This window comes from Biomphalaria glabrata, chromosome 7 (genome assembly GCF_947242115.1).
Source record: "Biomphalaria glabrata chromosome 7, xgBioGlab47.1, whole genome shotgun sequence".
Classification (NCBI taxonomy): Eukaryota; Metazoa; Mollusca; class Gastropoda; family Planorbidae; genus Biomphalaria; species Biomphalaria glabrata.
This window is the reverse complement of record NC_074717.1, coordinates 27,735,597-27,761,485: the sequence shown is the minus strand read 5'-3', so window position 1 is coordinate 27,761,485 and position 25,889 is coordinate 27,735,597. Positions and strand designations below refer to the sequence as shown.

The 25,889-nt window shown below is 35.5% G+C and overlaps 2 protein-coding genes across 5 annotated transcripts in view; one reads left to right on the top strand and one right to left on the bottom strand.

Moving 5' to 3' along the window:
• The first annotated feature begins 3,767 nt into the window (after positions 1-3,767).
• On the top strand, positions 3,768-19,167 carry LOC106076206 (zinc finger protein 254-like). Of its 3 annotated transcripts, XM_056034635.1 has the most exons (3): positions 3,768-3,950; positions 14,953-15,279; positions 16,970-19,167. In XM_056034635.1, exon 3 carries the CDS (start codon positions 17,033-17,035, stop codon positions 18,728-18,730), a length of 1,698 nt encoding a protein of 565 aa, XP_055890610.1. In that variant the 5' UTR covers positions 3,768-3,950; positions 14,953-15,279; positions 16,970-17,032; the 3' UTR covers positions 18,731-19,167. The 3 variants fall into 3 exon arrangements, with proteins under 3 accessions (XP_055890610.1, XP_013092514.2, XP_055890611.1); XM_013237060.2 differs by lacking the exon at positions 14,953-15,279; XM_056034636.1 differs by lacking the exons at positions 3,768-3,950; positions 14,953-15,279 and adding an exon at positions 15,288-15,634.
• A 3,073-nt stretch (positions 19,168-22,240) lies between these two features.
• Positions 22,241-25,889, bottom strand: part of LOC106051403 (beta-1,3-glucan-binding protein-like) — a 44,841-nt gene continuing 41,192 nt past the window's right edge. Inside the window, exons 11-13 of one of the 2 annotated variants that reach the window (XM_056034255.1) lie at positions 25,355-25,420; positions 23,809-23,926; positions 22,241-22,521 (exon numbers count right to left, since the gene is read on the bottom strand). In XM_056034255.1, the coding sequence (XP_055890230.1) occupies positions 22,318-22,521; positions 23,809-23,926; positions 25,355-25,420 (388 nt within the window). In that variant the 3' untranslated portion in view covers positions 22,241-22,317. 2 annotated transcript variants of the gene reach the window in all.

The following is a 25,889-nucleotide window of genomic DNA, read 5'->3' as shown; positions in this document are numbered from 1 at the left end:
AATGAATTCTTAAAAAGAAATGCTATAAGAACGCACTCGGTGTCTATGAACACTCGATAAATGGCTCGTATTGATGAAGGCGATTTTTAGTCTAGCTAGGCCGTGTGACGTAGTGTTTTTTTTTTCCTTTGACGTCATATGGAATGAATTCTTAAAAAGAAATGCTATAAGAACGCACTCGGTGTCTATGAACACTCGATAAATGGCTCGTATTGATGAAGGCGATTTTTAGTCTAGCTAGGCCGTGTGACGTAGTGTTTTTTTTCCCCTCTGACGTTATATGGAATTAATTCTTCAAATGAAATAAAAAAAGAACTCGGTATAGTAATGTTTATTAAGCCTCGTTATGTGACTCGCGTTTAAAAAAGGAATGATATCTTGATTTAGATCTAATCTAGATTTTTTAAACTAGATCTAGATTTTTATTACAGTATATCTAGATCTGGATTTATATTCTAATTAAAATTATTTTAGAGTCTAGATCTAGAATTTCTAGATCTAGTTTAGACTAAAATAGACTAGATATTAAGATGTAGAATTTCAATTTCTAAACTTAACGTGTAAAAAAAAGTGTAGATTTTCATTTCCAAACGTTTTGATCAATATTGCAATGTTATAATATACTAAAACTAATCTACTATTTTTTTATTAAATTTAAATTTACGGCAAATGAATCTTTGAAACATTATTACTTTTGACCATCAAAATTAAATCACCTCTTGAATATTATTTGCGAATATGCAGATCCGACAGGGATCCGACTTTGACGGGGGCCGCCTCTGAGTTTGTGTAACACAAACTCAAATCTCTTTGTAATCTTGTTTTAAATGATTTTCTTTCGAAGAATAAAAAAAAAGCGGAATCTAGTAATACGTTTTGGAGCTTTATGTTTAGTTTTCTTTTGTGAAAATTGTTTTGATTGTATTAATTTTTATTATGTGTTAATAAAATGTATTCAGTTTTTTTAAAAATAATTTTGTTTTTTAATTTTTTTTTCAAAAAGATGAATTGGATTATTTCTTTACCTAGAGAAGGTTATCCGGCCTACTGAAAATTACCTTTACCTATCCCTTAGTCTGTTGGACCGTTGGGGCAACATGCAAGATTTGTCGACCATCTTTCTCCATTCCTCTGTCTTTTACCTTAGAGCCTATATCAATGGCAGGCCCGTCCATTCTTTTATGTTGTCCTCCCATCGTTTTCTCTGTCTGCCTCTTCTTCTTTTTCCTGGTAGGTACTGTTCCCTGAAGGAAGGTATTTGCGAGCCCCGAATACCTTGTAATATGGCCATAGATTTTCATGGGGTCGAATCGCTGCAGTAAAACTGTCTCTAATCTCTTGGTTTGTGTTGCGGTCTTTAAATGTGAAAATACCAAGAGTTATTCACCAACCTAGTCCATCGTGACTGATGATGGCTGTTTACTTTTTTTTTTGTTTTTGTATGTGAAGTTTTAGAGGTGATAACGGGGAATGTTAGAAAGAAAGTGAAACTAGAATTTGAAGACCAAAAGTAGGCTCCCTATGTGTGTGGTAGGTCAATAGAAGCAGGTCGTTATAATTCAACGTAAAAAAAATTAATCAAGGGCTACAATTATGTTAGTGAGAGTTTAAATGGTCTGTATGTGAGCGTTTGATGCTCAAGATGCAATAGGCTAATTAAAAAAAAAATTCATGCCAAAAAGCATGTGAGGCGCGGTGTCTGAGTAGTAAAGCCCTATAGGCTTGGCATCTGAACCGGGTGTCCCGAGTGAAGACAATGATAATTTTTTTCGGAATCTTTAGGGCGCCTCTAATGGGTATCTGACATAAGTCGGGGAAAAGTAGCCTAAAGGCGTGCACGCGTTTGGTCGTTGGGCTGGCCACATGACACCCTCGTTGACCGTGGGCCCCAGAAACAGATGACCTTGACATCATCTACCCTATAGATCGCAAGGTCTGAAAAGTGGATAAATACTTCGAGATTTGTGTGTGGGGCTATGTCCTAACGGCTACTGGAATGATATGGGAACAGATGTTCGGTGGAGAGGTGTGGTTGCGACCCTATGCTTCCTGGGAGTGCACAGGATTAAGTATAAGTTTAGTAAGTATGTAGGGTAATATCTCTAACTATATGTACACATTATTTCTCTCACTGTCACTTCCTATTCTGGGATCAAGTTAAAACTTTGCTAATTATTCAATGTAATATAATAGGCTAATGGGAGATGAGAGCCTTGTGTAGAGAATACGATCTTCGCTAATAATTTTATACTATCGACATTTTATCTTATATATATAATACAGACGTTACTTCAAAAAAGAAGATGATTACGTCCTACGCGTCATGCATTTAGTCATGCATATTAACCAATGACTTAAATTCTGCCAAGTCACTGGATAGACTATAAAACCTATTTTCATAAGTAGGTACTTGTATAACTTGCAGGCTCGGGTTCCCAAATTCAAATTCAGACTTGAGTAACTTTTATTTTTTAAATTGCTTTTGTAAAGGCAACACAGATAACTTTTCATAGATACCCCATACAGCAAAGTAATTGACCATAGCCGGCATAGCACACTGAACATGCTAAAAATATACTGACAGGGCCGCCGCGAGAGTTGTGGCCGCCTGCGTACGAAATTAAAAATGCCGGCCCCACCCTTTTTTTCCTAGAAAAAAAAATATTACGACTGAGCTTGTAGGCCCTACCAAATGCGCCCAATGATTCAGATCCATTTTTGTAGATCATTTTTGTAGCCCCTTTTTGTGTGTGTGTCTAATAAACTTTTTTTCTGGAGCCTTTAAAAGCGAGACATTGACAATAATAATTCGTTCTATAAAGGATTCCTATGGCTGCTTTTCAAAATCATGCATTCTTTAATGTGTTGCATCTATTGTTGTTTTCTTTTCAAGAGCATTTTTTCAATGTTCTTTCTGCATTATGTTCGTGTCTTTTCAGAATTATATGACCCTAATCATTAATACTCCCTTTGTACATGTTTTGTCGTCTTTTAAAAAAGTTATTCTTTAAACAACCAATAACCATTAAATGCAAAATAAAATGACTCGAAATCCAAAAGCCATTGATGGTGAACCTTTTTAAACTTTTTGAAAACTTTGATAAATATTATCACGATTGTATTTTGGAGAGATTACATTGTGTCCACAATCATCTGACATACGCGGATTCGGAAGTGCCTACAAATTTATCCAACACACCACCAGGACAAAATGAAGCAACTCAGCGCTGAGTATTTTTCTAGAATTGTTATAGAATAAATAATCCAAAGTACAAGTCACTTAAATTATACAATGACTTGAAATAATGTGTTTCTCAAACATTTCCGGATGGCGACTACCATGTACATGACAAAATTTTCGTTCGAGCCTCCTTAGAATAAAAAAAAAGGTAACCTTGGAATATTGGAACAATGATTTGGCCGCCCCTTACATTCGGCACACATTACACAATAGGCAGCGGCGCCCTGTATACTAATTATACTATCTTATCTTATATAATAATAAAATAATAGCCTACAGACGTTACTTCAAAAAGATGATTACGTCCGACTCGTCATGCATTCAGTCATGCATACTATAAACATAATACAACTAATTACATGATAAATTTAAAAAATTGATGCAATTTCACTCAATATAGATCAGCTTTTTAAATGGTATTTAAAAAAAATATTTTGCTTGTTTTTTTTTTTGTTTTTTGTCTTTTAAACTTTGACCATGATTATGACAGTCAAAATTTTACATTTACCGCTATGGTAGTACGCGACCACTCTCGCCAACAATTTACTAACTTCCTGTTTATATTCTTTTATAATTTAGAGATCGAGTTATCCGACAAGATTAAGAGTAAGACCATCCCAGACTGGTCTAGAAGTCTAGATTAGATTCTATATACTGGTTCAGGCCAACCGCAACGAGAATGTTACTGAATGTATAAATTCTAGATTAGGTAAAATCTAATCTTAGATGATAGACCTAGATTCTAGTTACTTAGTAATAGTACTAATCTAGCTAGGACTAGATGACTAGCCTTGGCCTTGACTAGGTCTAGACTAGACTACTCAGTACTGTGTAGTACAGCCTGACACTACTGACTCTGTAGTCTCTAGTAGCAGGTAATCCTGTAGATCAGCGCCCCGCGTCATTTTCACGACATTCTTTGTTGTCAAGGCTTGATCAGCAACTTGGCTAGATTTTTTTTGGCGGGGGGAGGCGTGTCATTTCGAAAGCTGCCAACTACAAATAAACATTTCTTTTACAAATCTAACTACTATTTTTGATCTAGATCTATGTCAAATATATATATATTTATAGGCATATATATATATATATATATATATATATATAATATGCTCTTATGCTGTGATTGATTTAGATCTATGTCCAGATTTATTAGATACCCCACCAGTATAAATAATTATTATGTCTTACGTTTTTCTTTAGGCTCTGTTACTCATTTTTCCCAGAATTTTTTTTTTTTTCAGAATTTAAAAAACTTAAAATAGTAAAATACTGTGATCAAATTACAGCCATTGACAAATATAAGATACAGAGATGTCAATGTTAGTAGAACTTTACCATGACAAGATTTTTGGAGACTTTAAGGATGGAATGAATGATCTATATGTATGTGTGATATATATGTGTGATATATATACATATATACAGGGTTCGTAGCCACCTTGAAAACCTGGAAAACACCTTGAATTTCATATTAAATTCAAGGCCTTGAAAAAGCCTTGAATTTCGTAAAAAACTGTGAAAAAACCTTGAATTTTAAAACTGGACCTTGAGTTCTTTCCCTCCCGATACCTGGTGTTTATTTTCGTTTTTTTCCCGGTTACATTGAGCTGACCAGTGACGACGCGTCTACACCGCCTTTCGCCCACTTGTGCAGCGCGACCTCGTGATTGAAAACGACCTTGGCTCAAGCAAGCATTTCACTTAGCACTATTTTCCTTTCACTGTTACGACCGAAGACGCGCTAGATCTAGTCTTATCTTTGTGTCTTTCTGAGTATTTTATTAGATTTTGTATTTGGAGATTATGATTCAGTGTTTAAGTATAATTGCTACTGGTACTTTACTTTTGAGTCTTCTCACGATCCATCCTTCTCATCTAGCTAGAAATAGTATCTAGATTTAGATCTAAGTTAGATCTAGTGAAGATAATTCGCGCTTAACCTGAAAACTCCGTGAATTTTAGTTAATTTAAGGATCTAGATACAGGTACATCTGATGTCTAGATTGCTCTAGAAATACGCTAGATTCTAGATTTACGCTAAATCACTAGAATCTAGTGAAGATAATTCTCTCACATCCGTTAAAAGTCCGCGAAGTTTAGTGACATTGAGTTAGAACCTACAGAGTCTAGATCTACGATAGATTCAGTGAAGATAATTCGCACACAGCCGTGAAAAGTCCGCCAATTTAGTGACTTAGATCTAGACTGTAGAAGCAGTGACAGCCGTGAAAAGTCCGCGAAGTTAGTCACTTAGATCTAGACTCAAGATTTACGGTAGATTCAGTGAAAATAATTCACACACAGCCGTGAAAAGTCCGCGAATTTTAGGGACTAGATTTACGGTGATTCAGTGAAGATAATTCGAAAAAAAGTCCGCGAATTTAGTGACTTAGACTTAGATCTAGACTTAATTTACGCTAATCCAATAGAATAGAGTGAAGATAATTCTCTCACAGCTGTGAAAAGTCCGCGAATTTAGTGACTTAGATATAGACTGTAGATTTACAGTAGATTCAGTGAAAATAATTCGCACACAGCTGTGAAAAGTCCGCGAATTTTAGGGACTAGATTTACGGTGATTCAGTGAAGATAATTCGAAAAAAGTCCGCGAATATAGTGACTTAAATTAGAGTCTAGATCTACTATAGATTTAACGAAAATATTTCGTAGCCCGTAGAGTTATTTTGGTTGTAATTTACTTAAAACTGATGGAAAGCAAGTCAACTGCTATAGTAAGAATGAAATATGGATGCCACTTATGTATCAAATTGTTAAAATGTTTTATGATATATATGCTCTTATAAAAGGGACGCTCCTAATTCTACAGTGTAATACTAAATTAATGTAGGCTCTAACACATTTTTCGAAATAATGTAATAGCCTACATGCGTAGACAGTGCTACTAGTATAGGCTTAATCCTTTTAGGATCTACAGTACTACACACTGAGCGATTAAGATAAGGCCTATATTTATTATAAGGAATCCAATATTTGCACGCATACAGTTACCGATACATTATCAAACTTAACCTAATGATTTTGAAAACAGGTAGACCTAGAATTGGAATCTCGTTCTATTATTAGATTTAATTAAAACAAGAAAAATTCAACAAAAACAAAATCGAACACTTAAAACACAATGTAAACCATGTGCAATGTTAATATTTATTTTACCATAACAATACTCTTTGAAATAAAATACAAAAATACACGTTTATAAAGGTCACAAAAAAAATTATTACCTTATTATAATATCAATACACAAACTTATTTAGTTGATGTTAAAAAAAAAATTAAGTTTTTGCTCTCTCTTTTCACAGACACATATATATATATAAAAAATATGCCACACATACATAAACATATATACATTTCAAAAACAGTTACTGACGTTAGCATCAATGCATAGGATAGGATTCAGTAATCCCCACCAATAGTTCACAGAAAATATGTTTATGCCCTAAGGCAGTCCTGAACATAAATTCATTTAAATATGAATGGAAGAGTCCGTTGCTTGTTCCGAATTGATGTTTTAATTTTCGTTTTGCTCTCATCCACATATTCTCGATGTTTTGAGTGTGTGTGTATCGCTGTCATTGGGGTCTACGAAGTTGTCTTGATGTATTACTACAGAATGACTGTAGACCCCATTATTTATGTTTGCTATATTAGCAGAAGCAGCCCATCCATCAGATACTATGTGCGTACCAGGCCAAATGTGTTATAGCTTGTGTTAACGTTGCTGCACTGTGATCAGGAACTTCGACTAAAAAACATTTTTTGGAAAGTCTTTCAACACCTCCAAACACCCAGTGGCCTTCTCTCCACTGACCTCTATGGTATTTACGATGAAAGTATTTTGTCTCATCAATCTCAACAACAATTGGATCTCCATTTTCGTCGATGCCACCAATTTCCAAAAGTCAGTGTCTTTCTATATAGTTTTCACATTCGTCTCTGCAAAAATTGCACCAGTCTATAATAGTTTTGCAAGAAATATTTGTTTCATGGATAATGTTAAACTGGGGCATGTCATAACACCAACAGTAAATCAACTGTAACAACTGTTCAAGTGCTATGCGACTACCACTGAAGAACGAATCGTCTCAAACTGATTTTCGAAAATCACATCCCCGGCATGACCAACGGAAGCCGTCGATTCCTTGGGTGGGCATAGGCGACCAATGTTGCTGGCTGATGACAAATGATACAGTCTCGTATGTATTTCTAATCAATCAACAATTGGCTAACCAGGCCAGGCACTTTTCTTTTGTATTGATTGCTGCTTATAATCTTGTTAAAGTCCACCTCTCCTCTTTTATCTGCTGATCAGTCATGATTTGATCTAAATTTACTATTCGAGTACGTCTTACAGCCATTTCTGTATTGTGCACTTATATAATGTGTTACAAGAACTTTTATGAGATCACAAGCACAAAGCAGATCGTAAAGAAGTACAAAATAACAATGCCTAACAACTGTTAAAAAAAACTGTTGTTTGAATTCTAGAGTGCCGTAGTATGTTAAGATGGTTGTGAGTCTCTCTTATATAGATTCGACTTGGTTCATTTTTTTTTTTGGGGGGGGGGGGAGGGGGGGGTTGACTGGTGGGGGAAGAATGTTAATTTCAGAAAATTCATTTTCACACATTTATCTACATGCCGAAGGATGTCAACCGTCAGTGTAGATTTAGTGTATAGAATTGTCCCCTATCGTATGACTACGTAACCAAACCAGGTACAACTTTGTTCACTTTTTTCGATTCTTTTCTTACGGACTAGTGCTTCCTACCTGCAGGTTAGCGGTAGTACAGTTTCTATTTTGTTGCCCATCATTCGGAGCGGTAAACAATTAAAACTTAACATAAACATAGGGATGAACAAGGTAGTTTATGTGATACCCGTATGGCAAGTTTACAACATTAGAGCCGGTGGAATTTGGGGCTTGGCGAGGGGAGATAAATTGTGAAAGAATTCAGTCTTGGTCAAGTTGGGTGGACACGTTTATAACTGTCAATCTTACTTTCGGAAATTCCCGAACGCGATAGTCATTTCAAAAGCGATCTAAATCTAGTAGTCAAGAAAATTTACATTTAGCCTATTTATTATTTACTTTGAAAAATTATAACGGTCAAACTAGAGTTTTTCCCATGTGGCCTATGAACTAGATCTAGTATTTTTTTTTTATCAGCGATGTACATCAACTTTTAATATTTTTAGTAAATTTATTTGAGCCGTTTTGATATCAGCGTCCATGCAGATTTCTGAAAGTTCCACGAAGTTCTGACATGAACAGAGGTATTGTTAAAAAAAATTCTCTCGACTGCTAGGTAAACACCAGTGAATTTGTATATGCAAGCTTCGTATCGTCACAAATGTCAAACACAAAAAGAGCGCAGATATCAATAGAATAAAACGCAATGAAAACGTGAAAAAACATGCAGCGTGTTTTCTTAAATTTATATACCAAAGATGATCGATGAAAGCTGTAACATAATAGTATTATATGTACATTTGCACACTAGCGCGTCAGTGCAACACCGCTTGTGTTTTCGTAATAAATGGAGTTCCTAATATGTCTTCCCTCTTAAACACTAGTTTTTTATTTGTGTAATGCAAATATTCTACAAAATACAGACCCAAGCATACTACAAGTCCACTTTAGGGAACTGCAGGAGAGCTACGGAGATTGTGGCACCATCTACACAGACGGATCCAAAATGGAGAGAAAGGTCGCGTGTGCCTGCTCCTTTCGGAACAAAACAATCTCCCGTAGACTCCCCGATGGCTGCTCCATCTTTACGGCCGAATTGCACGCAATATCGCTTGCACTTATGGCGGTAAAAGCACCAGAAAGGAGGAAATTTATAATCTGCTCCGACTCCAAATCTGCATTACAAGCTTTTGGGCGGATGAAGACTGACATCCCATTGGTACATAAGAGCCTGAAGCTGTTGGACCAAATAACAGCCGACCGTAGGGATGTCACCTTCATCTGGGTCCCCTCCCATGTTGGCATTGAGGGAAACGAAGCCGCAGACAGAGAAGCAAAGAGAGCCCTAAATCATGCGGTGTCAGGAACCCAAATTCCCTACTCGGACCTGAGACAAAGTATTGCCTCTGCCACCTATCGAGAGTGGCAGAACCAATGGGAGGCTGAGACTCACAGTAAACTCAGGCAGATTGTGGCGGATGTCAGGTGGCGGCCCACATCTAAGGGTCTGACAAGGCGTGGTAGCACGACCATGTCCAGACTTAGGATTGGCCACACCTACTTCACGCACTCTTTTGTACTGAAGAGAGAGGAGCCCCCGCTTTGTGAGTACTGTGACTCTCGCCTCACCGTGGAACATATCCTCGTTGATTGCCCCAGATACCAGGATGTCAGGGCGAAATATTTTAGAGCCACTAATTTAAAAGCACTATTTGATAATGTCGACCCTAGGAAGGTACTGGGCTTTATCCGGGAAGTGGGGCTATCTACGAAGATCTGATTTATGAATTTGTGAACATGCACTATTTACATTAGATTTTTACCAAATATTTAAATTTTTACTACCTTTACTATTTTAACTGTGAATAGACCTTGATTTTAATGATATGACTGTAAGAATCTGGCCCTTGTTGTTTAGAGAGAGAGTAGTCCTTAAGGGACTGCAGGCACGACATGGCCTAAATTGTGCCGATGTGCCTCAAATTACAAATTACAATTACGGGAGGCTAGTTCAGTCCCCGTTTAGGTCTCGATAAGAGCAAGTAGTGCCAGGAGTGTAATAGCGTAGTTGTGATGGAGTGAGAATCGGATATTAGTTTCGTTTATGGTCACACTAGTTTGTTTGTTATTCCTGTCGATTCGGGAGACTGTTGAACAGCCAACCAACCAACTAACCACATTCAGGCATCAAACAAATCAAATTAACCAACCAACCATCCTGTCATCCTACCACAACTTACCAACTACCAACACCATCAAACCAACTAATAAGCCATTCATTCAGCCAACCAACCAACACCATCAAACAAACAACTGCCAACCAACCATCCACAGCAAACATACAACATTCAACTATAAAACACCCTAACACAACCATCCAACCAACCCAAGCCAACAAACCACTGCTAATCCACAGCAAACCACCCACAACCAACAACCTACCAACACCATCCGACCACAACCAACCAACCAACACCATCAAACCATCCAACCAAACACAACCAACAACCACTGCCAACCAACCCCATCAAACCATCCAACCAACAATAACCAACCATCCACAGCAAACCAACAATATCCAACCAACCTACCAACCCCACCAAACCATCCAACCAACAATATCCAACCAACAAACAAACCTTCTAATACCATCAAACCAACCACAACCAACCAACCAACACTATCAAACCATCCAACCAACCACAACCAACCAACCTACCAACCCCATCAAACCATCCAACCAAAAATAACCAACCAACCACCCACAGCAAACCAACAATATCCAACTAACCTACCATCAGACACCTTAACACAACCTCCCAGCCAACCATCTATCCATTCAACCACAACCAAAAAACCACTGCCAAACAAGAAAAAAATCACAACCAACCATCAATCAAATCAACCAATAAACTATCCATCCAATCAACCACAATCAACCTACCAACACCATCCAACCACTGCCAACCAAAAAACCACAGCAAAATAATAACATCCAACCATCAAACATCCTAACACAACAACCCATCCAACCACCCACAGCAAACCAACAATATCCAACTAACCTACCATCAGACACCTTAACACAACCTCCCAGCCAACCATCTATCCATTCAACCACAACCAAAAAACCACTGCCAAACAAGAAAAAAATCACAACCAACCATCAATCAAATCAACCAATAAACTATCCATCCAATCAACCACAATCAACCTACCAACACCATCCAACCACTGCCAACCAAAAAACCACAGCAAAATAATAACATCCAACCATCAAACATCCTAACACAACAACCCATCCAACCAACCACAGCAAACCAACAACATCCAACCATCAAACACCCTAACACAACCATGCAACCAACCATAAATCCAAGCAAATAACCAACCACAAACATCCATCCACTCATCTATCCATCATCAAAATTTACCTTAGTTTCTATTATTAATTACTTTATTTATCTTTAGAACACTTGCAACAGCCTTTAGTAAACAAAATGTGAAAAAAAAAAAAGATCCTTAAAATACTACAAGTTGGCAACACCACTGTACATTACCAACAAACAAAATGGCGGCGTGCAGATCATATTAAAAGTCGCTAACGTACTTTATTTATGTCATTCAAAATGTAAAGGTTCTTTTTTTTTAATCCAAATTTATTAAAAAACACTAATTACATGCATTAAATGAATTAAATTTTATCCTGGCTAATTATCGACATTTTATGAACGCGGGACGCTGATATACAGGATTACCGCAGTTGCGTACTTAAGCCAGGATTTGGGGGTCCCTGGCAGGGGGCTTGACCTCCTTAGCCTAAGCCGTTCAGTCCGCCTGAAAAATGTAAATATAAGTCGTATATAGTCATGTGATACACCGTTGTACACAGAAATGGATGACGTTTCAATTACTGTTTGAAATATTAATATAGCTTAAGCGTGTACGAAACTGTTACAGGTTGAAGTTTATTCTTTGTAATATCTTCGTATTCTGTTGACCCGAAAGAAAATTTCAAACATCGTTTTAAAGCTCATCAATTGCTGATTCTATGTGTGTAATTAGTTTTTTTGTAGGTATTAACAATTCCATCGGCTTTTGATTGAAAGTAATCTCTTATTTTGGTCCAGTCAAATCACTCGCTCAGCCCTCTTTTTTTTTCCTTCTCGTCATCAGGCCATCTTTTAATTACATGGTCATAACTCCAATAAGTCAGATCATGTACATTAGAATTAGATCTAGACTAGATCTAGACATCTTGGGGGGGGGGGGGGGGGGAGTGGCCATGAATGAATGCCATGTCAGATGGGCGTATTTTCTCACTTAAAATATTATTTCATAATGTTAATTAACAGTTAAATAACATTAAAACATCACAGGAATATAAATTTTATTGTATCTTAAAATATATGTTTAAAAGCTAAATAATATTTAGATCTATATAGATTAAAAAAAATAATTCAAAGTGACTATGTAAGACAAGACAACCAAAGTGGGACAAAAAAATAAGTAAAATACAAAGGCAAAGAAGAGGTCAAAATAATTTACTAAAAAATTTTTAACTTTTGAACTAATTATTCGATTTAAAAAATTCCATGACATGAGATGATGGCATAATATTTAATGTAAAAAGAAATTTCGGACACACTCATTTTGAGGGGGGAGGATTTTCACATTTGGACCCCCTCCCCCATCCATTAGTTATAGCCAGTATATGGAGAGGTGAAATAAAAAATTTATCGGTAAAACTTCCCATCAAAAGCCCCTTTTGAAGAATGTTACGCAAGTGGCAGTGCCGCGCTGTCTATCGTTATGGTAATCAGGTCACAAGGTTACTATCTGCTTGACGGTGTTGGTAGTATCATGTAATAGTTCGTGATAGATCTAGTCGTTCTCTAATGACATGAAAACTCTGTATCTATATTATGTAACAATAAAATATTATAAAAGTAGGCTATAAAAAAATTATAATGAGAATGAATTAAACATTTTTTTTTTTTTGTTGTTGTGAGGCTTAGAAACAAATGAATGGTTTCATATATATATATATATATATATATGGGTCATAGGCCTATATTTATATATTTTTGCTTACGCTATTTTGTTTTCATTTGACATGTTTTAAATAGATCTAAATTATTATTTTTGGAAGAGTAATATAGTGGATCAAATTATTTATTTAATGTAATTACTTTAAATTAAACTAATCGCAATGGGTTTCGTATATGTGCATCATATTCTTTATTTTATTAATAAATTAAACTTAATGATTAATGGGTTTCCTTAGAGCAGATATTTATCTGAAATCCACGCATTTTCAAATACAGTAGCTAGATGTTTATGAAGAGTAGTATGTAGCCTAACATGTGTGCTCACCCTTCCTCCTTTCACATTCTGGACTTAAAACCAGACAACGGTGGAGTTACCGGCATTTTAACTAAAATGTAACTTTTTAAAAAATATTTAAAGCCGGTAGAGGAGACAAAGGCTATGCATACAATACAAAGGCTCATTGCTGGTGATTGCTGTATTAATGTAAATAAAATAATTTGCGGTTGCGCTTAAACCAAATGGGTTATATATATGAATGTAGATATGAAAGGTAGACCTAAACTAGAAGATCTAAAGATATTTATAGAATATTTCTGATTCAATTTTCTAACGTGGTGGCTCTCAAGCATAAAATCTAGGAAAGTACATTGCAGTCACAAAGGAAATAGCATGCTACAAATGTACTACGCTATTAAAAAAATTCCAGTTTCATTGAACAGTGGTTTTATTTCTGCCAGATCTTTACAAATACTTGTAAAAGTATTTTAAGTTGTGAAATCCACCGTAAAACATACCCGAACATTTAGCATGAAACTATAAAGAGAAAACTAAAGAATTGAAAAGATCGAAAACTTACACTGGATTTTGTATCCGAATCAGTCAGAAATAAAAAAAAAAAAGGGAAAGCGACGATGCGATGTTCACTGTTGGATAGCTTGATAATAAACTGTCCTAACTAAAATGTGGACATGTGACTTAAGGCAAATCAAACCAATCAAGCAAATCTGTGGTGGGTTATCCAGATTTGTGTGATTGGATAATTTAAGTGAAAGGTTACATAGATCCAAGAAACGAACAAGATTTACCAACAGAAATGTCTGCAGGTGAACTCTGACGACTACGTGTATAAAAAATATTTTGAGAAAATCGCGCAGGATGGACAACAGAACAAACTGAGCGTGCTGGTACGAACCTCGCCGATAGTGAAAGAAAGGAAGCTGCCATAAAGAAGGGTATGCAAAAGAAAACAGCCCTGTTAGATAGCCCTAAAACAGGAGCATGCAAATGCACGAACAATGGCTAACTTTACCTCTTCGGAATCGGCTTACTTAGTAACATCCGATTGTTCGTGGACTCAAGAAGAAACCCAAACTAGTGGTTAAATTAAGTGTATAATTCGCGTCCTTTGTCTTTCAAGCCAGAAGGAGACATATTATGGCCTGCAACTTTGTCATGGTTAAAAAATGTCGATTTGTAGCATGCTCGTAATAAAAATACCCAGTTACGTATTTACGGCAGTGCATCAACCCTGGACCTAAACCTCTGCAAACCTAAAAATATACAAAATACTAATTTTTTGTTTACTAGAAATGCATATTAAACTAGAAAAATAAGATTATATCTTCTAAACTATGGCATTGTATCTTTAGATAGTAATACATTTTTAAATACTTATGCTTTGCTTAGTATTATCCCATTAAAATGATTCAGTCGGAGAGTCATACTTTGTTAAAAAAAATGAGGGCAGAAAAAACGTATTTAAATACGTATTTAAAATAAACAGAACACACACTTAGATTTAATTTTTTTTTTAGCAGAGACGTATAATTAATTAATAATATATTAATTAAAATTCCCCTATTAAAGACATTAAATACAATCTAGACATGAATATTATTCAAAGAATTTATTTGTAGATCAAAATCTTTATCTTTATTTCATAGATACAAGATTTACTAAAAGAGAAGAGAGAGAGACAGTGACCGGGGGTGCTCTGATTGTAGAGCATGCGCATGTAGTTGAGGTCACTTCAGTATGTCATCATACGTGCGGATAGACAGCTGCCAAATAATTGACCTGAAAAACTAGGGGCCTTTGATGGGAAGTTTTACCAATTTATCTTTGAAAAAACAATTTTTCATTAGTACATCATTAAAATACTTAAATAAAACTTTCCAATGGTGTATAAATTATGACTGTATGTTCAGCAGTTACAAAGTTATGATTTTTTTTTCTGGCGTTTTTAGCTAACATTGGTTGACATGGAACAGGTAAGATGAGAGCTTGTTTCTGGCTAAGCCAGAAGAGACACACCCCCAGGTCAAAAGTTAAAAAGTTGGAATTGAGTTTCATTGACAATAGATTATTATTAAATAAGAAATTTTATAGTAGATCTAGTATTAGTAGTAAATTTCTAGCTCACAAAGCTGATTTCATTTAGATTTATTAAATTAACTTTACTTGTTTAGAATGTAAATATTGAAGGAAATAAACAAATTATCGGGTCTTGAGCTTCAAGAAGTGTCAGAGAGGTGTGGACAAAATGGCGGAGTTGTTATGGCAGAAAATAACAAAATATTTAAAAACTGGGATCAAAATCATTTGAAACAAATTTTTTTCAAATTCGTGCGTACATGTTTAGTAAATAAAAACTATTTGAATAAATGCAGAATATTAGGCTTTACTAAGCCTGACGTTGTTTTTTTTGTTAAAAAAATGTTCTATATATAATATAGACTATCACCAAAACTGTCAATGGCCATTATTTTCTTTGTTAAATGGCATTTTCCACTTTGTAAGCGCCACATAAGACTTACAGCGATAAAACTTGGTAGAATTATGGCCAGGCATGGTATCTAATGTGGAAAAAAAAAAATTAACCTTTGTTCTCTAACTTCTGTATTGGTGAAAACAAAAAAGTAATATTTTCATTATAAGTAAAAAAAAACGTAATTAACTTTTTAAAAAAATCCTCATTAAGCATTAATTAGGCCATTGTCTAAAGTAATCGATAACACAACTTTAAAACTGCTAACATTTCAATTAAAAGTGTAATAAATTTCCAAGTGCCAAAAAAAAAACGCGATCTCTAAATTATCTGTAGTTTTTTTCACCTAGCTACAGTATAGGTACGTCACTCCTGTGAGGTCTAGGACTAAATCTATATCTAAATCTATAAGTCTATAATAGTTTATATAAATTAACAGTTTATAGTGACTACTATAGTGTATCGACTAGATATATAGTAGGTAAAAAAAATATATGTATATATAGTGTATTATTATAGACTAAAGGTAGAGTAGAAGGTAGAGTAGAATAGAGTATTATAAAATCACAATTGCATTCTGTGATTAAACAATATCATCATAACATCACAACATCTTTACACTCAAAAACAAATGATTGTTACACAGCCCATCTCTCAATTACCCTACTGCTTTCCGTGATGAGCTCACCATCTCTGTTCTCACTTAGGTGTGAGTTAGCTTGAAATCCATTCTTTTCATCTTTAATTTGTTTGTACATTCCTTGCACATCCCCCTCTTTTGTTAAGTCCTTAATCTGAGGGATCTTGGATTTTTCCCATTATCATTTTTTTCTTTCTTGACAACTTTTGTGGCCTTTCTGCTTGTTGAATTGTATCGCTGTCTGGTGTTTCTGATGCCTGAAAATTCTTATTAGAATTTTATTTTTAACAAACTTGAAAGATTAATAGTGTGTCCATGTTTTGAAATTGATTGCAAACCAAAAAAAAAAAGAAATTAGTTCAGATTTCTTAAATGAATTATTATTTAAATATTATTTGAACAAAGAAATCTCATGGATTTATTCCAAGTTTTAGTCAATGAGAGAGTTTCAAGTAACTTAGTTGTATTATTTTTTTTGTGTACTCTTGTTTGATTTATAATTTTTATTGCTTCTAAAAACACTTGCTATATTTGACATATTCTTTCTTTTCAGTACATTCTGTCGAGCAAGTTCTTCTATTGATCTTCACAAACATGGATCTGAAAATTGATTAAAATGAACCACAGTACAAGTTCGCATCCAAATGATTTTGCTAGTCTGAGACTGGATGGGGATAGCAGATTACAAAATCTGGCCAAACTTGTTCACTTTTTGAGTGAAAAGCCTGGTGTAGTATTGACTAGATATGAAGTGTATGTCACTATAGCCCAGGAGGCAGAGGTCTGTGTTGATGACATACCCCAGTACAACTCTTATATCATTAAAGAAGGGGAGCCTGAAGTTATTTTGGATAACAAAAAGAAAACTTCTGGTTGCCAGACAGAGAAGAACAATACATTTTATGATGTACAAACTCAGTTTGTCTCTACTGACACTGAGCTAGACAATGTTCATAGGTTAAACAATGACAGAGATAGAACCAGAGCATTGATAGGAATCTTAGGTAATGAAGCATTTAAAGGAGCTAACACCAATAATGATAACAGAATTACTAAGCCAGTTCATGATGTAGATATTGGTGACAATTGTCTGTCATCTGATACAGAGGCCTTTATGAGTGATAGTGCTGAAAATCTACTAAAAGCTGTTCTTAAATCAGGAGTGTCAAATGATTTGTTTGTTCATATTGAAAACTACGGTGTTGACCCAGGACTATTTTCTGCTAAAGCTGAGTTGTTAGAGGAACAAGGAAGACCATTTAAATGTATGAAATGTGACACCTCATTTCAGAAGGAAGAATCTTTAATTGTTCATGATTTGATTCACAGTGATGATGTAAAGCCACTTTTATTTTTCAAGTGCCCCCAATGTGATTTTAAAAGTAAAAGTGTAGTTTTGATCTCTGACCATGCTCAGGAAAAGCATCATATGAAAGTCTTTCTCTGCCAGTGGTGTAAATTTGTTGCCCTCTCTTCTGATGAGCTTGCAATGCATAAATCTCTAATGTCACATGAAAGCAATGAGAAGAGAAAAACTGTTGAGAACCAGAAAGTATTTGACTCCAGCATTTTGTGTGGCAGTGCAAGAAAGCTGCTGAATCGCATTGATAACTCCTGTCCTGATAACCTGAGGCCTTTCAAATGCTCTAAGTGTTTCTTCTGGGCACACTCTGCCCTTATTCTTGAAAGTCATATAATAGCTGTTCATTCTGGTAATGGAAAATATAAATGCAAAGATTGCAATTCTGAATTTAAAAGCATGAGAAAAATCAGGTGGCATGCCCAGACTGAGCATAACAATTCTGACCTGTTCTTCTGTTTCTTTTGCACATTTTCTTGCTCAGACAGCAAAGTGCACAGGAACCACCTTCAAGCTCACTATGGCAAAGACAGATTCTCTTGTGATCAGTGCCAATACACCTGTCTACATTATAGTGATTTAAAAAGACACCAGTTGATTCACTCTGACAAAATGCCCTATGGATGTTGCATATGTGGCCGCCACTTCCGGGCCAAGAATAATCTTTTCCGACATGTTGCAGCACATCAGGAGGAGCGGGACCACCAGTGTGAAACCTGCGGGTTCAGAACTAAATCCAAAGAATTATTAAAAACACACTGGCGTGTGCACCAGAATGTAAAAGAACACATGTGCCAATATTGTGGCTATAGCACCAAATATATAAGTAACCTGTACAAGCACATGGTAGTTCACACTGAGGTAAAGGCTTTTTCTTGTCATCTGTGTTCATATACCACAAAGTCTCCAGAGAATTTAAGCAAACACAAAAAAAGAAAACATAATAAACTTTGATAGTGATCAATTCTTTTGGTAATATTTCTTTTTTTAACACCTGGATAATGTCAGCAGATAATACTGCCTCTTTTGAAATAGTTTGAAGTTAAATTGAAATAACATGATGTGTGTTTAAAAAACAAACAAACAACCCCCCCCCCCCCTCAAATTATGATAAATGCATTAGTTTTATATATATAAAATATATATCATGCAGCATTACATGTAAAAATGTCATTCTAAAAAATTGTGTAAAAAAGTCATTATGTTCTAATAGTTTTAAGATTAAGTGGCAGTGTTTAAATTTATAAACATGCAAAATACAAAAAATACCGGTACTGGTACTTTAAAAACAAAACAAAGCTTATATTAATGTATATCAATTAGTTTGAATGTCATGTATTTAAATTTGTAATAGATCTAGACTAACAATAATAAATCTGTGCGATTACAAATATTTTTTTACCAATTGTTTTTGTTAGTGCAATTTCATGCTTTTAGCGTTCTCAATACGCTATGATCCTATCACTTGTCTGGACCAGTTGGAAAGGGTGAATAAAAAGGGGAATCTGGGTAATCACTTTTTAAATGTATTTTTTTTAAAAAAAAAAGGGTACAAGGCTTCTCAATCCTATGCGGTAACCACTCTGCTAGGGAAGAGTTTATGAACATGGAAGATTGTATTGTTATGTGTTGTTTCTATTTCATGTTTGTGTTCACTAAGTCTCGGACGGCAGCATAATATAAAGGGGACTTATTCAGGTTATACCACCACTTCAATCAAGTACTATTTCTTTCCCCTTTTTGAGATACCAAACAAAGTAATTTATTGTACCAATAGTTAGTTAATTGGTTAATTTTAGTTTTAAATCCATTCTTGTGTAGTCAGGTAAAAGAAATTGTGGAAAATTTCAGCTTGATCCAAGATTAGGTGTGGGAGAAATAACATGTATAAAGTTTTAGCCAGAGTGAGTTGATATAAGCTAAGTAAAACATGGGGATTGTTAGCTAGCTAGTTTAGTTAATTGGGTTGCACACTTTATTAGACCGACAGTGAACATACATTTTATAGTTACGACATAGACTTTGGGTTAGAAATTAGAATAGACTTTTAGAAATCAGTTACTGCTAGTCTCTTGAGGGGTAAACATCGCTGTTAGTGACGGACTAGACTGTGGTCCATTCTACAGTAAACATTGTTTGAAGTTCACCTTGAGTCAATTTGGTCATTTGAGTCTTTGTTCCAGTTGGTACTTGTTTATTCTTGTGACGGATTAGCATGCTCCAAGAGCTCGCGATTGTAATACATCTTACAAGGTACTCACGCACGTAGTATAATCAAGCATCGTTAGAAAATACTTCAAGTACATCTGAGTTACACATGCATCCGTTACAGGATATAGGTAGAGAAAGGCCCTAAAGAGGGTTGACCATGACGACACGATAGAATAGGTATGTTAATGTAACATCTGGACCACATTAAGAATTAAAAAATCGAAAATGCCTCTAACCATTTTCCTAGAAATTTGATAGTTGCTATATAAAAAAATAGGAAAAGAATTACTCGTTGGCCACATCGGTAAAACTCTAGTAGTTTGACGTTGGTTTGACCTTTATAAATTTTTAAAGTATGAAAAGAATATAATTTGGCTAAAGAACTAGAACATATTTACCTTGAACAGACTACTTCTTCGGGTCATGCAAGAGTTCAATAAATTAATTTTAATGAACATTTTGCGCACCATCTTCTACGTGTAGATCTAAAGGGCTGTTTAGTCTAGAAGATTTATATATATTCACTAACCAGAGTTTTTATCCATGGGAAAAAGGGGTTAAAAATGTTCCAGTTAAAAAAAAATCTAACATTCATTATTTAAGAGTATTGTCTCTTTTAGCGGCCCTCGAAAGGTGAAAAGACGCTATTAGTTTGTGTGGTCTGTCTGTCCGTCCGTCCGTCCCGTTTAGATCTCGTAAATTAAAAAAGATATTGAAAATCCGACATCATGATATTTTAGACCTTTTCAAAGTTATGATGCAACGGCTATTTTTTTCTTTTCTGAAAGCGAAAAATTTAATTTTTAAAATCAACTATGCAAGCAGTTTTTTTTTCCATAAAAATACACCATTTTTGCAACTATTCACTATTAATAGTAACAAACACGGGAGGCTATTTAGTAAGGGAGACGGCTTTTTACCATATTTTTAACACAGCTATGCAAACGGTTTTAGATTTATTGTCGAAATTTTTTTATTTTTTTTTACAAATGTATTGCTAAGTTAAGTAGGTTCTGTCATTACAGTTCCAACATTTTTTTTAAAGAGAAAAAGTCTATTTATTATGCATATTATTATTATTATTGCTTTTATATAGCGCTACTTTCATGCTTATAGCATGCTCAGAGCGCTTTGGTCCAATCTCATTTGTGGACCGGTGGGGGGGGGGAGGGGGTATCTAGGAATTGGTTTTCCGTGCTGCCTTTAGGCGCTCATTAAACGCAACTCTGCCCGAGTCGGGTGTCGAACCTTCTGGGTAACCAAGACAAGCCAAGTTCAAGCACACTTAGCCTCTCGACCACGCTTCCCACCATATAAGTGGAATATAATTTAAAACAATTAATAAGTAGTATTTCATATTATCGCGTTAACTACTATGGAGAGTGGGCAAACTGTGAAACTAGACTAACGGATTGTTTTTTCTTTTTTTTTTACGGATATGTTTTTTCTTGAGACTTTGATTGACCCTTCAGAAAACAATGAGATCAGTTAGATAATCATTATATGACATCAGTTAGGCCAGGTTCAAATCTACTTTCACTTTTCCCTTGGTATGCTGGACCGTTGGGGCACCACACATGATATGTCAACCTTATTTCTTCATTCTTCTCTGTCTTTGATAGAATTTCATTATGATATTCTCTCTGAAATATTGAAACCTGCCTGGGTGGAACACTTCGGGGGCCGATTTTGAGTTTGTATTTCCACACAAACTGTCTTTGTAACCTTTTTTTAAAAAGTATTTTAAAAAATGTTTATCATGTTACAGTTCTATGTAAGTATCTCACTGTATTATGGTTCTCAAAAAGAACGATAGTTTTTAATGGGAAAGTTTATGGGCGAGGGGCTGACTCTAGTGACACCATTGATTCCTGATACTCTTTCTTTACTACATTCAAATGGGTACACTTTTATTTCCATTGTTTAATGTAACGGTCCTCATTTATATAACACACACACACAGATAGATTTGTCACGTGAATTGAATTACCGCTTACGTTTTAATAATAGCCAATATAGCCGATGTTTATTTGGCTGAAGAGTCGATCATGATTCGATCGTGAAAAGTGCTGAGTGGCGTCCACCTAGGCCTACATGGTCATTAAGTAAGAGCATGTTCAAGTTCTTATATATTTCGTCCTGTCCTTGGGAGAGTTAGTGATATGTAGGTCAGGGCTTTGGATCAGTGGACCTCCAAGATAATAGCATTAACTTACATGTCCATACCAAGAAGGCAACACAAAACAAATATGATAATAAAGTATACATAACTTTAATTCTCAGTTCCATGCATAGTTAGTACCACTGAAATAAAAAAACAAATCTCTACATTATAATGTTCTGAACTCTACATAATCCACGATCATGGCGGTTTCGTCGCCTCTCCACGTAGGCAGCCACTCGTTACGAGCGTTGAAGAAATCGACATCGGGTGCTGGAGCGTTATTGGCCCATGGTTTCCTCTTGCCCCAGTTGTAGTTGTCTGGGAAGAAACCGTTAGTGCCACCAACAGCCACGTTTAAAATCAGGTAAAACTGTAGTGAAACAATGAGGTCAAGCATCAGACATTTCCTTTTGAGTGTGTCGAATGTCGATCTAACTTATCTTATCAAATACAGACGTTACTCGTCCAACTCGTGTCCTTAGGTCAATGTAGTCATGCATGTTAATCAATGACTTAAACTCGGCCAAGTCGTTGGTTTTACTGGCTGATTCAGGCAACCCTTTACATGCTCTAAAAGCACTGGGGAAACTTTTGGGTAGGTTTGATGCAGATGAGTAGATAAAATGGGGTGAATAGTTCATTATGCCGGAGCCTAGATGTTAGAACAATGTGTGTTTATTGCATGACAAAAGTGTTTTAAAATGAGTTGAAGTTTATTGTGTTAGGGCTAGGGTTATTTCATTTGTGGTTCTGCATAGATCTACCTTGAAACTGAAAACTATATTATATGTATTTGTTAATAAAAAGTCAATTTTATATTGTTTAAAAAGATTTTTTTTTCATCTTTATTCAAGTATTATGTAAAAATTAAGTTCATACGTCCACGAGGGTTAGTAGGACTAGTTGTCGGGATCTACAACTCAAGCGATTAACATTTTAATCAGACTTAAATGTAAACATATAATATCAAAAAGGGAGAGCAATGGAATTCATTGTCAATAAGAAAACATCAAACTACACTTTAACTACACTTTAAAACTAATATAGTAAATGGCTAGCCTGCAGTGGACTTTTCTTTTCTCTGGAGATGAATATTTGAACAGATCGAAAGGAATTGATAAAAGGTAAGCGAAAACACGAAGTTAAAAAACCCAAAATAAGATTTAGTAGGCTTCTCATATGTAGGTAGCCACGGGAAACACTGCATTCCTCATTGATCTTCGGACTCGAAGACAAGCTCTATTATTATTATTATTATTATTATTATTATATGTTCAAACGTAGATGTTGTCCTCATCTCGACTGACAAAGAAGTGCTCGTTAGTGCAATGTTTTAATATCTTAAACCTTCTCTGACATTACACGAAACATTATTACTAAGTATTTATTTATAGGCCCCCCCTTCAAGCTCCTCATAGGCAATGTATGCAAAGAGGGTGTGTGTCAATAGAGCCCTATCCTTCAGCCAGCACATTACCATTCAGAACGACCGCTCTGTGTTAAGAGATTACAATCAATATACATAGAAGAAGCTTTGATTGATGAAATACAAGTAGGACATTATCAATGAGTTGGGACAAGGTTGGAATGTGTAAACAAATTGGTTATTAACTAGCTGGATTGTATACATTTTTAAATAGTAGGGAAGAAAACTTACTTCTTTATCAAAGGGCGCCATTCTTTCTCCCCCTGCCCAGATGTTCTGACCACCGAAACCTCCCTTCTGCCAAAAATCGGGGGTCACTGACAAAACTATTTGGTCGTCGACGAAAGTACTGAAATAAAAACAACAACATGAAAAAAATGTAAATACGTCAAGAATTGATAACATTTTAAAGTTTGTATTAATCACTCCAGAGTCACACAATGGCCTACACCACAGGGACCACACATTATTATACAAGATAATTAACTTCCTAGTCTTAACCTCCCGCAGGACGACGAGAGCTATAAGTGCGCAGGGGATGAACCCGGGACCATCGAGAAGTCCAAACGACACACACCTTTATATAGACCAACAACAATAAATCTGTACGATTAGAAATATTTCATGATTTGAGCTTTCTCAATACTCCATGATCCTATCACCAATGTGGACCAGTTGGGAAAGTGGTGGTGGGGGGGGGGGGGGGGCTGGATAAGTTGGGAAAGTGGGGGGAGAAAGAAAGGGATATCTGGATGAATTTTACCGTAATCGTTTTTTTAAAAGTATTTATAAAAAAAGGGGGAGGGGGAAGGAGTGAACGACATGAATTCGAACTCATGGCTCAATCTGAAGGTTATGAAAATTGAAGATTGTATAGTTATCTATTGTTTGTTTCAAACGTACTACTTTATAGCCACGATTTAGGATGGGGAATTATTCAGCTTATACCACCAATTCAGTCAAGTCAATTTCTTTCCTTTGTTCGAGATACCAAACAAAATAATTAATTACCAAAAGTTAATTAACTGATTGTTTAATTTTAAAAAAATCAATTCTTGTGTTGTCAGGTTATAGAAGTAAATGTGCAAAATGTTTTAGCTTAATCCGAGATCGGATGTGGGAGAAATAACGTGTACAGACTTTTTACAAAACACACAGACAAAGTGAGTTGATATAAGCTTTATAATAAATAATGAACTGACAAATACAAAATTCTCTCTCTCTCTCTCCACAAACACACACACTTAAACCAATTATTTCTTTTCTTTCCCAAACCAAGATTTATGATTTCATGCTCATTGGTTCTCGAAACTGATACACGATGTTTGGGTCAGGTGGGAAAAAAAAGAACAGTAAAAAAAACCAACAACAATTCATCTACATCTCTTCCAAGTTATATCAAGTGTAGAATAGAACTATAGAAGAATGATACTTGTATTAGATAGTAAGGTCTTCATAGTCAGTTTGTTTTGTTGGTTTATAAGTTTAGGAAGTTCCTTCAAAAATAAAAGATGATTACGTCCTAGTCCAAACGTCTTACAGGGCGGTAGGGGATGGGAGCGGACAGGGTTTGAACTTGGAACCAGGCATCCATCCTTACATTAAAGGTGTTCAATGTATCGGTCCAATGAGGGACGCGGTGGAGCATGGTCTGAAAGGGAACTTGACTTTTTTGTTTTTTAATGTATCGGTAATACGGAATCAAAGGGTCAGGCATTACGCCAGAAACGAATGATGAAGCGTCTAAGCATATCAAATGCCGAATGATAATACTTACATCAAACTGTCAGGTCTCCACTCAAGTCTCCAGGTGTGGAATGAATCGTACCACGAGCCAGTTCGTCTGTTAGACGTCACAAAAATGTACAATTTAGTGAGACATGAACGAACTAGAGACTTCAACAGTTCGAAAAACAAACAAACAGGATAAAATAGTGACGGGAAGGCAAAGCTTTAACCAAATACCAAGTAAGTTAACGCGCTACATTCCACCAACAATTGAACACACTACGTCGTAATAAGGTCGGTACGCTAGTTCACACTAATAAGTTAGTCAGCTAGTTCACACTAATAAGTAAGTCAGCTAGTTCACACTAATAAGTTAGTCAGCTAGTTCACACTAATAAGTAAGTCAGCTAGTTCACACAAATAAGTTAGATGGTTCAAACAATAAGTTAGTCAGCTAAATCACACAATAAGTTAGTCAGCTAGTTCACACAAATAAGTTAGTCAGCTAAATCACACAATAAGTTAGTCAGCTAGTTCACACAAATAAGTTAGATAGTTCAAATGTGAGCTTGCGCTCCCAGAGC